Below are 14,677 nucleotides of genomic sequence, written 5' to 3' on the forward strand. Positions count from 1 at the left end.
CTATAAAAAGAAATCTGACACTTGCGAGACTTTATCAAAGCTGTGAGCGTCACAGCAGATGCCTTTGTGTCAAAGTAGCTGAGGATCAAACAGAAAAACATGAAGGTTTTCCTGGCCTGGGATTTTATACAAATATTCTGCAGTACATCAAAAACAAAAGAAAACCATTAATGAACATATGAACATTACCTGATGCTGCTGACGTGAAGCAGAGCAAAGTTACAGAGGTTTGATTACAGACACAGCTGAGCATTTTGCAATTTTGCATCATTTTAAAAAGTTTAAATTTGTTCAGTATTGAACGGCAGAAACGAGGCTTTGTTTTCAGAAGTAAGTAAAAGAAAAAATAGCTGCCGACAGGCTGTAAAAACGGTAGACTTGTGCGTAACAAGCAAGCGAATAATGCAGAAAACAGGAAACTGTTCTTGAAGTACAGAGAGAGAGAGAGAGAGAGAGCTGTGCATGAAGTGTGATTTTATCCTGGTGGCAGCAAAACAATCAGAGGGAATTCATGACGATGTTTATGTGAAGCGTAGTTTGGAGCTTCTTTTGCTGCTGGTTTACTCAATATTGTTTGGAGAGAGATCAAACCTGCAGCTTCAGAATCAGCGCAAAAAGGGCGTAAACACAAAGCGTGGAGCCGCCGAAACATCAGAATCAGCGAGCTGTCGGCTTTCAGCTCGTGTCCGTGCAGTCAGGTGAGAAAGTCACATCTCACTGATTCTGATGCGTCGGCGGCTCCGCGCTTTGTGTTTACGTCTTTGTGCAGAATCCGTGTTCCTGCTCTCATTTACTGTTTTAGCTGTTTGGTGGTTGTTGAAATTTTGGGAGGTTTAACCTGAGATTCTGGCGTTTTGGCCAAAATGAATTTATATTAAAAAATCGATTCAGGGTTTTAATGAATCGATATCATGTTATCCAAGCGAGAATCAATTTTAATCGATAAATCGATAATCAAAACCACCCCTGATGCATATACACGGGTCACACTGCTTATTGAAACTCCCCAAACATCAGATCTGAATCAGACAGGTTTCTGTTTTTTGTTTTCAAAGTTTAGACTTTGCTTCTATTGGACTTTTTATCAGTAACACGTGCTTACTTTCTGCAGGAACAGTTGAACCTAACATAAATAAATAACTCCAGAGGTGATAGTCAGCAGGGGGTTTACAAGTTGTGTGCCGCCTTGTCGGCGGTATGAGCTCGACCACTTGCAAGGTGAGCTGGCAGACATCACTGAACTCATCAGAGATGATTAGGTTCATTTTGACAAAGTGAGCAGATATTTAACCTCCTAGGACCTGGCGTCCACATATGTGGACATCACATTTTGGGTTGTTTAGACCAAAATACTACATTTTGCTCTACAAGTGCCTGATATCCACTCACAAGGATGTTACACTGCCAGTGTGCTATTGACATTTTAGACAAATATCCTCATATGTGGCTCTCATTTTTCTCAGAAACAAAAATTTGGTAAAAAAATATAAATAAACCTGGTAATTCTTTGTTTTTACATTCATCAGGTCCCAATCAGCCCAAATATCAAAGAGAAATTAAAAATGAATGCCACGGAGGAGTTTGGGTCTTAGGAGGTTAAAGATTGTGCCACTACATTCTTGTCTAGAAGATATTAAAGTGTATTTGGTGACACACAAAAAAGGGTAAAGTTTAAGTATAGTTTGGGTCCACACATGTCCAAACCCTGGTGTGTAGGCCTACTTAGTTTTGAGGAATTGTCATGGGACCGGGGTCTGGGTGACCCAGGGCCTGTAAGAAGTTATGGACATGTGTGTTTTTGGTGCTGCTGTCTCCTGTTTCCATGTTTGTGTATCTAGGTGTGTGTGTGTGTGTGTGTGTGTGTGGGTGTGTCAGCCAGGAGCCTGGCCACACCTGCGGAGGAGAATTACTCACACCTGCAGCTGATCAAGCCTCGTCAGAGGAGCTACTTAGGAGTGTGGTGGAGCTGTCTCCGATGATGGATCATTGCGTAACTTCACGTTAGTCTCTTGGCGAGTTAGTTAAGGTTAGTCTGCTGCATTGTGGCGTTGCTGACGGCTGCCTCTTTGTTATTCCCCAGGAGGAGTGTGGAGGCGAGAGGGCAGCGAGCACGGGGTGCTCAGACACTGAGGAGCGGAGACAAAGAACACTAACACTGGCAAGAGGACATGTCAGAGTCGGGAACGCACTGGGGATTTATTGTTGTTTGGATTATTTTGCATTACTGTAAATAAATGCACTGACCTCATCAAAGAGTCCAGCATTTGGGTCCTCCTTCCCCTCATCATAGCCTGCCACGCAGGCCGTGACAGAAAAGCCCACTAAAAGAACGCCCAAAGCAATGCTTTTGACTTGATCAGCATTGACCCCGCCCCCTGACTTTGATGAGTGAAGCTGACAAAATGTGGGAAAGTTCAAGGGGGCCGAATAATTTTGAAAGCCACTGTAAAGTTCACTATCAGTAACATCATAGCACCACCCAGCTGTATAGAAACTCCGTCATGCTAGCTAGTAGCAGTACGAGTTATTGTAACTGACTGTAAAAAGTCAGCACAAGGAAAATAAACTCCACCTAAACTTGGTTTATATCTGACCCAGATAGACTGCAGGTCATAACTTCTTACCTGAAGTTCAGTTCACCTGACACTCGGACCGGCGGCCGCCTCGGGTCTCTGCTCCTCCTGCCTCCCCTTTCCCTCATCCACCTGCTGCCTCTGTGGAAGCTCCACCATAGCCACCACCAAACAACTGACTTATTTTTACACATCGACCAGCATCCGGCCAATCCACCACCTTCCATCGTTTATACCGTTACAAAAAAATAAAAAAAACATCATCGGTCCATAAAAACGAAAAATCACCATCAGTATGCCCGATGGCCAGTCCAGCTATGGTCGTGCCATCAGTTAACCCTTCACGTGCCAGCTGTTACACGCGTGCCCAGGGTTGCCGACCCCTGCTCTAAAGCATCTGATTTGGATTCCTGAGATCAAATATATTTTCCTATGGGTTTGTTTTCTTCCCATTTGTGGCTTTAATGTAGTGTTACATCCTGTTTGTTTGCTTCCATCTGTATACATGTCCAGATTCACTGTTATGTTTCTATTCTTACATTGCTGTGTGATCACTGTTCCCTCTGCTGACTGATGTGACCTTTTGTATCTTACACTGATACTTGTCATATTTGTATCTGCGCCTAAAAGATAAAAAGTTTTCCACGCTAAAACACAGCTCCACCTCCTGCAGTTCTCCCTCTGAACCACTAGATGTCTCTGTTATCTAAATGAAGACGTGCAGCACAGCAACCACAGCAGCGCTCAGATCACACGTGTCCTGTTATTATGTATAAAAGCATGAAACAGGTGAGACAGGTGGGATCAATATTAATGTTGTGGAAATATATGAAAAAGAAACAGAAGAGTGAAAACATTTCGTGTTTCTAGAAAGATCTTTCAGCTCACAGCTGCTCACAGACTGTATTTACAAGTGACAAACTGCAACTCTACAGTACATCTACAGTATATATCAAATATATTCTGTATTCAAATCTATTGAGTGATGTTTGAAAGTCTTTCCAGGTGAGTTTGATCCAGGAGGGTCTGAAGCCAGAGTCAGACAGAGACTGTGCAGAGACTGTAGAAGGACAGAGCAGCAGCAGAGCAGTCCAGATACACTGATGATCCTCTGTCAGATCCAGAGGGACACACAGGGATGATGCTGGACTCTACATTGTGTCTGACAGTGGAGCTGTTCTCAGAGCAGTTCACTCTGCAGCACTGACAGTCATCTGCACTTCTTCTCATTCCTCTGTCAGTCACTGATGGATGAAGCTCTCCTCTCCACCTTCCAGTAACATGGCCCAGTCAGAGCATCTCTACACACAAGCTGCTGCTGCTTCAACCTCTCTGGATCATCAGGACACAGCTCCTCCTCTCTCAGCACACACACCGTCCTGTTTACCATCATCACCTCCACCTGCAGAGAGAAGAAGGAAGAGCAGAGGAGATAAACGAGTGTTTCCAGAGACTCTTCATCAGCTGTCAGTCAGTGATGCAGCACATCCAGTATAAAGAGCAGCAGGGACTTCAGTGCTGGGACTGTACTAGGACTCATTGTTGCTTCACTTTTTCTAATCTTTGGATTTTCATTGAAGTTGCTGACAATGTTTTTCCCTCCTAGTTTGAGTTGGGACTTTCATTCATTAGAAGAACCTTGGTGTGTCCACTCTGAGCTCAGTAGGAACCCCAACAACAAGCCCAACAATCCAGATGGACGGTTCCAGCTGTTCACTGGAGGAATTCCATCCAAACATCTGCTCTCACTAAATTCTTCCTCACCTACAGACTGTGTTCTTCACTGCTTTAAACTTGGAAATGAATGCAGTCATTGGTCTGCGTGCTGCTTTGTTCAGAGAGCTGATTGGCTGTTGACACTGTTTGATCAGAGCGTGTCAGCTGTTACTATGGTGACCATAAAGGTGAGAAACAGGAAGTGTTTGTGTCCAATCCTGAAGCCTGTCACCATTCTCCTCTCACAGCTTCACTGAGAAGCTGCAGCTTTACAGGAAACACTGGATCTTTGTTTAATACTGACTGTGTTTAGTACAATACTGCTGACAGCACCACCCACTCACTCCATCACTCTACTTACAGCAGCCACTCCAGTCTGTAGTCTGGACTCTCCTTAAGATCAGACAGCTGATTCACATCTGGATCTTTCAGGTTGTTTCCCCACAGGTCCAGCTCTCTCAGATGGGAGGGGTTGGACTTCAGTGCTGCTGCCAGATAATCACAGCTGATCTCTGACAAACCACAGTCGATCAATCTGTATAAAGAATGAAAGATGTAAGTTTATTAGACACAGTGTGAGCTTGAAATCATTCAGTGTTTCACCATTTGTTCAGAGCTGAAGAAGGTTCAGAATGTAGAAGTTTAGAAAATGGAAACTCCAAACAGCTGAAGCCAACAGGAAGCAGCTTCAAACAGGAAACTGTGCAGAGTTTCAGACTATATGTCCTGATGCAGCCAGTTGGATTTTGGAGATTTGAATCTCTGTTCTGTGACTAAGTCCTTGAATCATTTCTTCAAGTTGGTCCAACAAGACAGACTAAGTATTGGACATGTGTTGTGGCTCCATTAGGGGAGCTTCTAAATGTGATGTGATGGCCCCTCTGGCTCTGTCAGGTCACAGAACTGAAGAGAGCTCAAACTGGGCACACAGTTGTTCCAGTCTGGACCAAAGACTCTATACTGGGACTGAGGGACTGCTTTGACTGCACCCACTGGGACTTTTTAAAGTCTCGTGTTCTCACTTAGATCATCGATTTCTACTTACATTTCTTTCTGAGAAAATGGGGATTACTTTGGAAACAGGAAGTATTTTCCCCAATAAGCAGCCCTGGATTAGTAAATCACTCCAACATGTTCTCAGGCAGAAGAAGCTGTCTTGTTATGAGGGAGAGAAGAAAAAGATTGAGGCACAGAAACTTGTTGAAAGAGAGATAAAGCAGCTAAAATCAGGTGTAAAAGTAAAGCAGAGGATGAGCTGAATAAAGGACACTCAAGGCTGGTTTGGAAAGGAATGAAGTCCATGATGGGGATGCAGGACAAGGAGCAAAGATGAATGTGATGCTGAATCAGCAGAAGACTTGGACTCATTTGATTCCAGCTTTGATATCATTGATTTCAATGAAGAGCTTTGTGATTGTAGCAAAGGGCTGGTAGCTCTGAGAGTCCCACTGATGAGGTGTTTGTGTGGAAATCTCTTAGTGGGACCAAAGAGAGAAAAAGCCCTGGTCCTGATGCTGTGGGAGGGAAATGATTGAAGTGCGCTGTGAGGAACTGACTGGGAGATTTTCACACATTTTCCAGTCCTCCTTGGAACAACAGGAAGTTCCCAGCATATGGAAACAAAGGTTAAGTGTCCTGTGGCACTCAGTGATGATGGTGCTGTGGCCCCACCACCTCCACCTCTTTGTAAAGGAACTAACTGTCATCTGAAGCTTCAAATGGAACAAAGACTTCCTCCACTAGGTGGCAGTGTCTGATGAGAAAGTGTTAGTGGAGCTGGCCTGGAGTCAGAAACAGGAAGATGCAGGATTTGGGAAAAGTGGTTAGCACTAGTGCCTTAAAGCAAGAAGGTTGTAGGTTGAAGCTTGTTGGCCTTTCTGTGGAGGTTGGATGTTCTCCCACAGTCCAATGAAATGCTGCTTAGGTTCATTGGTGCTTCTAAATTGGCTGTAGGTGTGGATGTGAGAGAGTGCTTCTCTGTCTCTCTCTGTTGGCCCTGTGATGGACTGCTCACCTGTGCAGGTGGACCACGCCTCTTGCCCTATGACAGCTAGGGCACAGGCTCCAGCCCTGTGAGCCTAAGCTGAATAAACAGTTAGCAAAAATGATTCATAGATGGCCTGAAATCCCCCAGTTAGCAGTTTGGTAGATAGCTATGACATGCTAATACCACCCAGCAGCTGTATTCTACCTGTAAGCTGATCCCTGCTGAGCCAAAGCACTTTTTCATATACAAATTACAACCTTTAATAGAAACCTATTTTGCTTTGGATTTCAGTGTCAGACAGAGTTTAAGGTGGAATGAAGAGTTGGAGAGTTTCACAGTGAATTATCCAGTGGAGGATTTTTCTTCTTCTTTGAAGGTTTGAAATGTGAACATTGTTCTGCTGCAGTCAATGGACTAAACCAGAGAAGAAGAAATTTAAACCTTTTAAAATGATGACAGATTACAAACTCTCAGCTGTGTCTGTAATCAAACCTCTGTAACTTTGCTTCCCTTCAGCAGCATCAGCTCATGTTCACATGTTGATTCATGGTTTGCTTCAGTTTTTGATGGACTGCAGAATATTTTGAAGGTTATTTGCTATAAAAAGCCAGAAGAGGAAAATCTGCTTCATGTGATTCTGTTTGATCCTCAGTGACTTTGACACAAAGGCCTCTGCTGTGATGATCACACCTCTGATCAAGTCTCACAGTGTCAGCTTTGTTTTTATACATATGGATATGTGCTGATAAATGATCAGAATTATAATATTTCCCACTGTCTGCTGTGTGCCGTGACCTTTGACCTGCTAAAGACAGTCAGCTGTGGATTATTCATTGTTGTGTCTGATACTTAGAACTGTGAGGAAGAACACTACACAGTTAATCAGGGTCCCCTCTCTCTGAATCAGGAAAGGTGGGCCGGCCGCGTGTGGGCCGCGGGCCATACGTTGAGTCTCACTGTTTGAAATGTGAACATTGTTCTGCTCCAGTCAATGGACTAAACCAGAGAAGAAGAAAACAGACTTTACCATGAAGATCCTCAGTGTGGATCAGTATAATATCAGCCTGATGTCTGCAGTTTAGTGTCAGCACAACTTTCACCTCATATTCATCTCAGCACAACTAAAACATGCTGACTGACCTCAGAGTTTCAAGTCCACATCCTGGACTCTCCAGGAAACCACACAGATGCTTCACTCCTGAATCCTGCAGCTTTTTGTTGTAGCTCAGGTCCAGCTGTCTCAGATGGGAGGGGTTGGACTTCAGTGCTGCTGCCAGATAATCTCAGCTGATCTCTGACAAACCACAGTTGATCAATCTGTATAAAGAATGAAAGATGTAAGTTTATTAGACAAAGTGTGAGCTTGAAATCATTCAGTGTTTCATCATCTGTTCAGAGCTGAAGAAGGTTCAGAATGTAGAAGTTTAGAAAATGGAAACTCCAAACAGCTGAAGCCAACAGGAAGCAGCTTCAAACAAACACAACAAGAGAAAAAACTCTGAATGTTTCACATTAAAGTCGTACATTTATCATAAAAACAGGACAAAGACTTGAAAAAGTCGTGTTTTTCCTTCCAGGAACCACAAGGCTTCACTTTTAAAGGTGAAGTGTGAAAGAAATGGACATATTTGAAGTCCAACACCTTTTTCCAGTCACATTATTCAAGCAGACAAACTACAAGCTCATTTTCATTCCAACAAGTCATCTTCTGACCTGGACTAACAACACTGGTCTCTATGTGCAGCTGGCTGTGAGACCAGTGCTCAGGGAGCGTCTACAAAGTGCAACACTGAAAGAACATCACACACTCATTTGCTTCCATCATCCAACCTGAAGAGGAAACAGAGACGCCTCCCCTTCAAAGTAAAAGCTGCTCCTTTTGGACACAGTATCAAAGAAAGTCTGCGGTATAACATAGAAAAGACAGAACAAAGTTTTGGTTGTTTTTAAATTGTGCAGAAATGAAACTACACTATGCTCAATTATGTGACAGACATTTCATCCCATTCCAGTTTGGCCTCATCCTGGGCCGGATTATCCAGCACACACTCTGACCACAGGCCCAGGGGCCACGCACAGCTGGGCTCCATCCAAGAGACAGGAAACAAACCAACACAATAATAAAAAGCACCATGTGAGCTTCTTACATCTTCAAGACAAACATAGTAAAAACATGAGCATATTTGTTTCCTGATAAAATGATGTGACAGGTAGAACAGAGTAAAGTGGTGGTGTTACAGCCTTTCTCCCCTCTGCTGCCGAGGCTGTTAGTCTCTCCCAAACTCAGCTACAGGACTTCCAAATGAATGAAAGCAGCAGAAGTGGCTTTACAAATGAAAGAGGAAGAGGAGAAGAAGAGGAGAGGGAGGCCACCCTGACCATCACTCCAGCTGAAAACATCACACTTCCATTAAAGTTGGTGAGAAAATGTTGAGCAGGATGAGCTGCTGGCTAATCTGGAGGCTGTAGCAGCAGCTCACAGTCACAGTGGATTTCCACTCATGAAAAAGCGCTGGCTGCTTCATTTCTCATCTCATATCAGAGACTTTAATGCTTCACTGAAGCTGTACTGTGATGCTTCCATATCCCAGTGAGGCCTCCATAATGATTTCAGCTGTTCTGTACACACACTGTGTGCCCTGTATGGCTCAAAGTCTCTGCAGCCTGTTTTTATCTGCTATCATCAGATCTTCATCATCCTCATTCACATCCCTCACACACTCTACAGCCTCATCAGCACTGACTTCATCTTCACTGACTGATGGAGCACAACATGAACCTGTGGAGGCTGAAACACTGTCCTGTCAAACATCTCCCCGTCACCACTCCACTTCTGTCAGCCTTTAAATGAACCCTGCTCAAGTCTGTCACTTCTGTTTGGAGCCAAAAGGAAAAACTGTTGTTCAGTCGTTTGGAAAGACAACATTTCTGAAAGCGCTCAAACTTCTTCACATTTGTCTTCAGACACATCATGAACATTTAGGAACTAAAGAAAGTTTCAAACATCAATCAAAGACCTGAAATATAGAAAAACAACAACAGCCGCAGTCAGTGAACTCACCTCAGAGTCTCCAGTCCACAGTTTGGACTCTCCAGTCCAGCACACAGAAGCTTAACTCCTGAATCCTGCAGGTTGTTCTCATTCATGTCCAGCTCTGTCAGATGGGAGGGGTTGGACTTCAGAGCTGAGGCCACAACTTCACAGTGAGACTCTGAGAGTCCACACCGAGTCAGTCTGTGATGATAGAAAATATGAAATGTGTTATTAAAAAAGCAGAAAATCTGCATTATAAACACAGACTGAATGTATATGAAGACAAAACAGAGTGAGGTCATAATCTGATGAATTTGCTCTTCACATCTGTGCTTCAGCTCCTCTTACTGTGTTTGACATGACACAACGATTGAGTCTCTCTCAGACCTGCAGACTTTTAATGAGAATCTTTGTTTGGCTTTAATCTGCAGATGAAGAAGGAAGATGGTGTCACATTTAGGCTTCCATAATATCCACAGTCTGGCACTGAGATCTGATCCAGAGTCAGAGTGAAGACACACATTTGGACTGTTTCCTGTTTTGACTCCAGAACATTTTGAATGAGTTCAGCTCAGTGAAGAGTTCCAGCTGGAAAGATGATCTCTGTTTGCTACCTGCTGTCAGGTACGACTGTTCACGTCCACACGCAGGAAAAACCTGCTGACTGTTACCAAACGGAGCAGAAATCTCATCACTGGACAATAATGATGAATGAACTCAGAGCTGCTGATATCAGATCTGATTTCAGGGGAACTAAACACAGAAATGATTGGCTCATGTGAATTTTTTGAGCCATTATCTTCTGGTGTGTCGCTAGTTGGCAGAAAATGATTTGTATTCCTGTTCAGGGCTTCAGTGTTTATGAGTCCAGATCCAGGTCACAGCAAGTCAAAATGATGTTACCTGTCTGTGTCCAGCAGCAGCCTGTATTCACTTTGAATATTGTTATAACCTGACATGGATCAGTTTGTCTTTGATTGGTTTGTAAATGTCACTGTTTCCATTGGACCTGAGTGACGTACAAAGACAGAGAGGGAGAGAAAGGAGAGAGAGGATGGAGACAGCAAAGAGAGAGCAAACACAAACAGGTGAGAGTGGACAGGTGACCAAGGTCAGCAACCAATCAGAGAGCTTCTGTTTGACCCACAGTCACTGATGATGACTGCACATAACCAAGCAGTGTGTTACTCTGATATCAAATATGGAACAGTGAGGAGGATGGAGAGAGAGTGGAAACAGCTGTGACTGCATGGATGTGACACACTTCAAATCTGTTCTCCACTCTTGGATTTGGGATCCATGGAGATGCTGCTGAGTCTGTACAATAAAGGAATGGTGTGGAAGGTTGCATCGTACGGACACAAACACTTTGTGGTTACAATCTGATTTTATTTTCAACATTAAACTACTAACCTACACTGATCAATGATGTTAATGATCACATCTGGACTCACCCAGCCTTTCTGCAGTTCCTCACAGCTGGAATCAGTCTCCGTCGTCCCCGCTCTGATGTGTTGTACTTCTGCAGGTCCAACTCATCCAGAACCTCCTCTGACATCTGCAGCATGAAGGCCAGAGCTGAGCACTGGATCTCAGAGAGTTCCTTCTCTGATCTGTTCTCTGACTTCAGGAACTCTTGGATCTCCTGATGTACTGATAGGTCGTTCATCTCCGTCAGACAGTGGAAGATGTTGATGCTTCTGTCAGGAGAGATTTCATCACTGTTCATCTTCTTCAGGTTGTTGATGACTCTCTGGATGGTTCCTGGACTGATCTCTGTCTGCCCCAGCAGACCTACTAAGAGTCTCTGGTTGGACTCCAGACAGAGGCCATGAAGGAAGCGAACAAACAGGTCCAGGTGGCCATTTTTACTCTGGAGGGATTTCTCCATGACTCTCCTCAGAAATACATCAAGTGATTGGAGATCTTCGTCATCGAAAACACTGGAAATTATCTTGGTCAAAGATTTTGATTTAAGGAAGTTCTTCAGCACCTTTGTCTTCCTGTTGGTGTGACAGTGGAACATGTAGACAGCAGCCAGAAACTCCTGAATGCTCAGATGAACAAAGCAGTAGACTGGTTTCTGGAAGATCACACACTCTCTTTTGAAGATCTCTGTACAAACTCCTGAGTACACAGAGGCCTCTGTCACATCCAGACCACACTGCTCCAGGTCTTCTTGGTAGAACATGATGTTTCCTTTCTCCAGATGTTCAAACGCCAGCCTCCCCAGCTTCAGAAGAACTTCCCTGTCAGCCTCTGTCAGCTCCTGTGGACTCGTCTCACGTCCCTCATGGTATTTCTTCTTCTTCCTCTTTGTCTGAACCAGCAGGAAGTGTGAGTACATGTCAGTCAGGGTCTTGGGCAGCTCTCCTCTCTGCTCTGTAGTCAACATGTGCTCCAGAACTGTAGCAGTGATCCAGCAGAAGACTGGGATTCTACACATGATGTGGAGGCTCCTGGATGTCTTCATGTGGGAGATGATTCTGCTGGACAGCTCTTCATCACTGAATCTCCTCCTGAAGTACTCCTCCTTCTGGGCGTCAGTGAAGCCTCGTACTTCTGTTAGCCTGTCAACACATGTGGGAGGGATCTGATTGGCTGCTGCGGGTCGGGAAGTTATCCAGACGAGAGCCGAGGGAAGCAGATTCCCCTGGATGAGGTTTGTCAGGAGCTGGCTGACTGATGACTTCTGTGTGACATCAGACAGCAGCTTCCTGTTGGTGAAATCCAATGAAAGTCTGCTTTCATCCAGGCCGTCAAAGATGAACAAAATCTGAGAGACAGCCAGCTTCTCTGCTGTGACCTTCTGTAATGTTGGATGGAAAACATGGAGCAGCTCCAGAAGACTGTACTGCTCATCTCTGATCAGGTTCAGCTCCCTGAATGAAAGCAGAACCACCACACTGACATGTTGGTTCTCCAAGCCCTCTGCCCAGTCCAGAGTGAACTTCTGCACTGAGAAGGTTTTTCCAACACCAGCCACGCCGTTGGTCAGAACCACTCTGATGGGTCTCTGTTGGTCAGGTAAGGCTTTAAAGATGTCCTGGCACCTGATTGGAGCGTCATGGAGGGCGTCCATCTTGGAAGCTGTCTCCAGCTGCCTCACCTCATGTTGGCTATGAACCTCTTCACTCTGTCCCTCTGTGATGTAGAGCTCAGTGTAGATCCTGTTGAGGAGGGTTCTACTTCCTGTTTCACTTCCTTCAGTCACACGTTCACATCTCCTCCTCAGACTGATCTTATGTTCATCTAAAACCTCCTGCAGACCAACATCTGCTGAAAGAAAGAAAAACAATGAGACTAAAGAGAAAGAAAACTCTTCAATGTCTGAACAACACAAGAAGTCCAGTTTTCAGAAACGAGTCCATCAGCAGACAGATGTTCAGTCTTACTTTGTACACAGCTGCTCTGACTGGCTGTCTGCAGTCCAGCTCTGCTTCTGGATCTTTCTCCACACTGGGGACAGGAGGAGTCTCCTGATGAAGCAGACTGGTCCCAGTATGAGGAGATGCACTGTCTGCAGAACCAGTGTCCACAGCTGGTAGAGACTGGATCCTTCAGGACGTCCTGACACAAAGCACAGCAGGACGGCTGCTCCTCCTCACAAACACCACTCCTCTTCCTCTTCCTCCCTCTGTGAACACATTTCTTCATCACTAAAATCAGTGACTGTTAGTGACAAACATCCAGATTTGATGACACTGTGCAGAAGCTCTGATGGTGACACTGAAAAGTCACAGTGGAGATACTTCTGTCCACCTTTGATTAGACTCATTATAAAAAGGAAAAAAAGTTTGAACACAGTCATGTTTCCAGTTCACTGACTTACATTTATTCCATGGACACTCACTCTAACCTGAACCACAGCTACAACCCAACATTGTTGAGGCCTCATCTCCTCCTTTCCTGACTGTAGAGGTTAAATATGCAACAACCAACAAATAAAAGAATTTGGTTCATTTCAAAGAAATTCACACAGTGACCAAGTAAAGTAACCGTAGTAAAGGAGACAACATCCCGTTGATGGTGGGATTATTTGAAAGATTTGCTTTAGTCACGTCACCAAATGCAGTTGAACCACCCGTGGATCCATGTTTGACCAGTCTACCACTCTGAGCTCTGCTTTTGAATCATTTTATTATTATCATCATTCATTTATTCATTCTTTGGAGGGGGGCTATTTCCTAAAGCCGCCCTAATAAGGTGATGTTCAAGGGGAAATATAACAGAAACTCTTTCAGTGTTATTCATTAATAAATTAACAGATAAACTGTGAAGAAGAAAAAAAACTGAGATTTAAAGGAGAGAGTGAGAAACTTGATCATCCATCCTCATAATACATGTTTATCAGTATCTGCTGTGACAATACTGCAGTAATAACTACAAGTCTACATTTCTGTGACTGTTGATCAATCACAGCACGAATCTGAGCTCATCTCTGCACACAGAGCAGCTTCAGCTCTGGGATAAACTGCTCGCTTCACGTCCTTCTCAGCTCACAGACACTCATCCTGATATTTTCCTTTAACATTTGATGGTATAATTCATCTGAGTTTACACTTTATCTGCATGAATACAGAAAAACAGACCCAAACTCCATAAACCATCAGTTTCACCATGTAGAATATATTGTTGTTTCCTTGCTTTTAATTCAGAGAAAAACTCTGATTTGGATTTTCTCTGTTCTCTTTGCCACAGCCCATCCCAGCAGCAGCTGAAGCAGCTGACTGTCACAACACTGAATAACACTTTAGGAGGAATTTCAGAGGTCAGTAAAGCTCCAGTTTCAACATCAGTTAATTAATCATAGTTCATCATTAATGTTAACCTGGCTGGCACACACGTTAATGTTAGCCATTTAAATATTAGCAGTTAGCTGAGGCCACAAGAAGAAGAGGCCCTAGAAGAACAATGGATGATAAGATTAGATTTTCAAGACTAGGCAGAGACGTGTTTTCCTTTACTGTCTCTTACAGAGGAGGGAGCAGATACCAGACGAGGTCACGGAGGTACGGGGAGGATTCGCAGCAGACAGCAAGACTGCCACGTCCATGCGAGAGAGCGATGGCTACGATAATCTCTGTTTTTGTCTCCCTATATAATGTTGTACAGCCCATGTGAGGGTTAACACAAACATCAGTCCTTCTACTTCAGTATGTTTGACACTTTGTTTACACCTAAATTAACTTTACTGTTAACCAGTTTTCATGTTTCTGTAATCCACCAGTGTGCTCATGCTTTTTTAAGTGAAAACATATTTTTAATGATCAAATATAATTATGTTTGTTATTTGTGGATTTTAAATGTCCTTGACAGAGACAGATGATGATCATTATCCTGCACTGTGGTCTCAGGTTTGGTCGA

At 43.9% G+C, this 14,677-nt stretch overlaps 1 protein-coding gene across 2 annotated transcripts; it reads right to left on the bottom strand.

Annotated features, from left to right (window-relative positions):
- Positions 1 to 747: 747 nt before the first annotated feature.
- On the bottom strand, positions 748 to 13,872 carry LOC147336746 (protein NLRC3-like). 2 transcript variants are annotated; one of them, XR_015128314.1, is made up of 6 exons: positions 12,706 to 13,872; positions 10,765 to 12,589; positions 9,338 to 9,511; positions 7,417 to 7,593; positions 4,651 to 4,824; positions 748 to 3,975 (listed from the first exon to the last, which is right to left on the bottom strand). XR_015128314.1 is itself a non-coding variant. In XM_086285558.1 (3 exons), exons 1-3 carry the CDS (start codon positions 12,965 to 12,967, stop codon positions 9,334 to 9,336), a joined length of 2,265 nt encoding a protein of 754 aa, XP_086141684.1. In that variant the 5' UTR covers positions 12,968 to 13,872. The 2 variants fall into 2 exon arrangements, 1 of the variants encoding a protein (XP_086141684.1); XM_086285558.1 differs by lacking the exons at positions 748 to 3,975; positions 4,651 to 4,824; positions 7,417 to 7,593 and having other exon boundaries at positions 9,334 to 9,511.
- Between the last annotated feature and the right edge of the window lie 805 nt (positions 13,873 to 14,677).

The sequence above is a fragment of the Aulonocara sp. 'chitande type north' Nkhata Bay genome, linkage group LG3, assembly GCF_057382095.1.
Source record: "Aulonocara sp. 'chitande type north' Nkhata Bay isolate Kocher_YH1m ecotype deep benthic linkage group LG3, A_spYH_male_GT1.1, whole genome shotgun sequence".
NCBI lineage: Eukaryota > Metazoa > Chordata > Actinopteri > Cichliformes > Cichlidae > Aulonocara > Aulonocara sp. 'chitande type north' Nkhata Bay.

Bases quoted from the DNA above. Each gene is read 5' to 3' on its own strand.
- LOC147336746 (XM_086285558.1), bottom strand. From the start codon at position 12,967: ATGAAGAAATGTGTTCACAGAGGGAGGAAGAGGAAGAGGAGTGGTGTT. The intron at 12,590-12,705 runs GTAAGACTGAAC...TCTTTCTTTCAG, and splicing joins TCAGAGCAGCTGTGTACAAA to CAGATGTTGGTCTGCAGGAG. The intron at 9,512-10,764 runs GTGAGTCCAGAT...CTATCATCACAG, and splicing joins AGGAACTGCAGAAAGGCTGG to ACTGACTCGGTGTGGACTCT.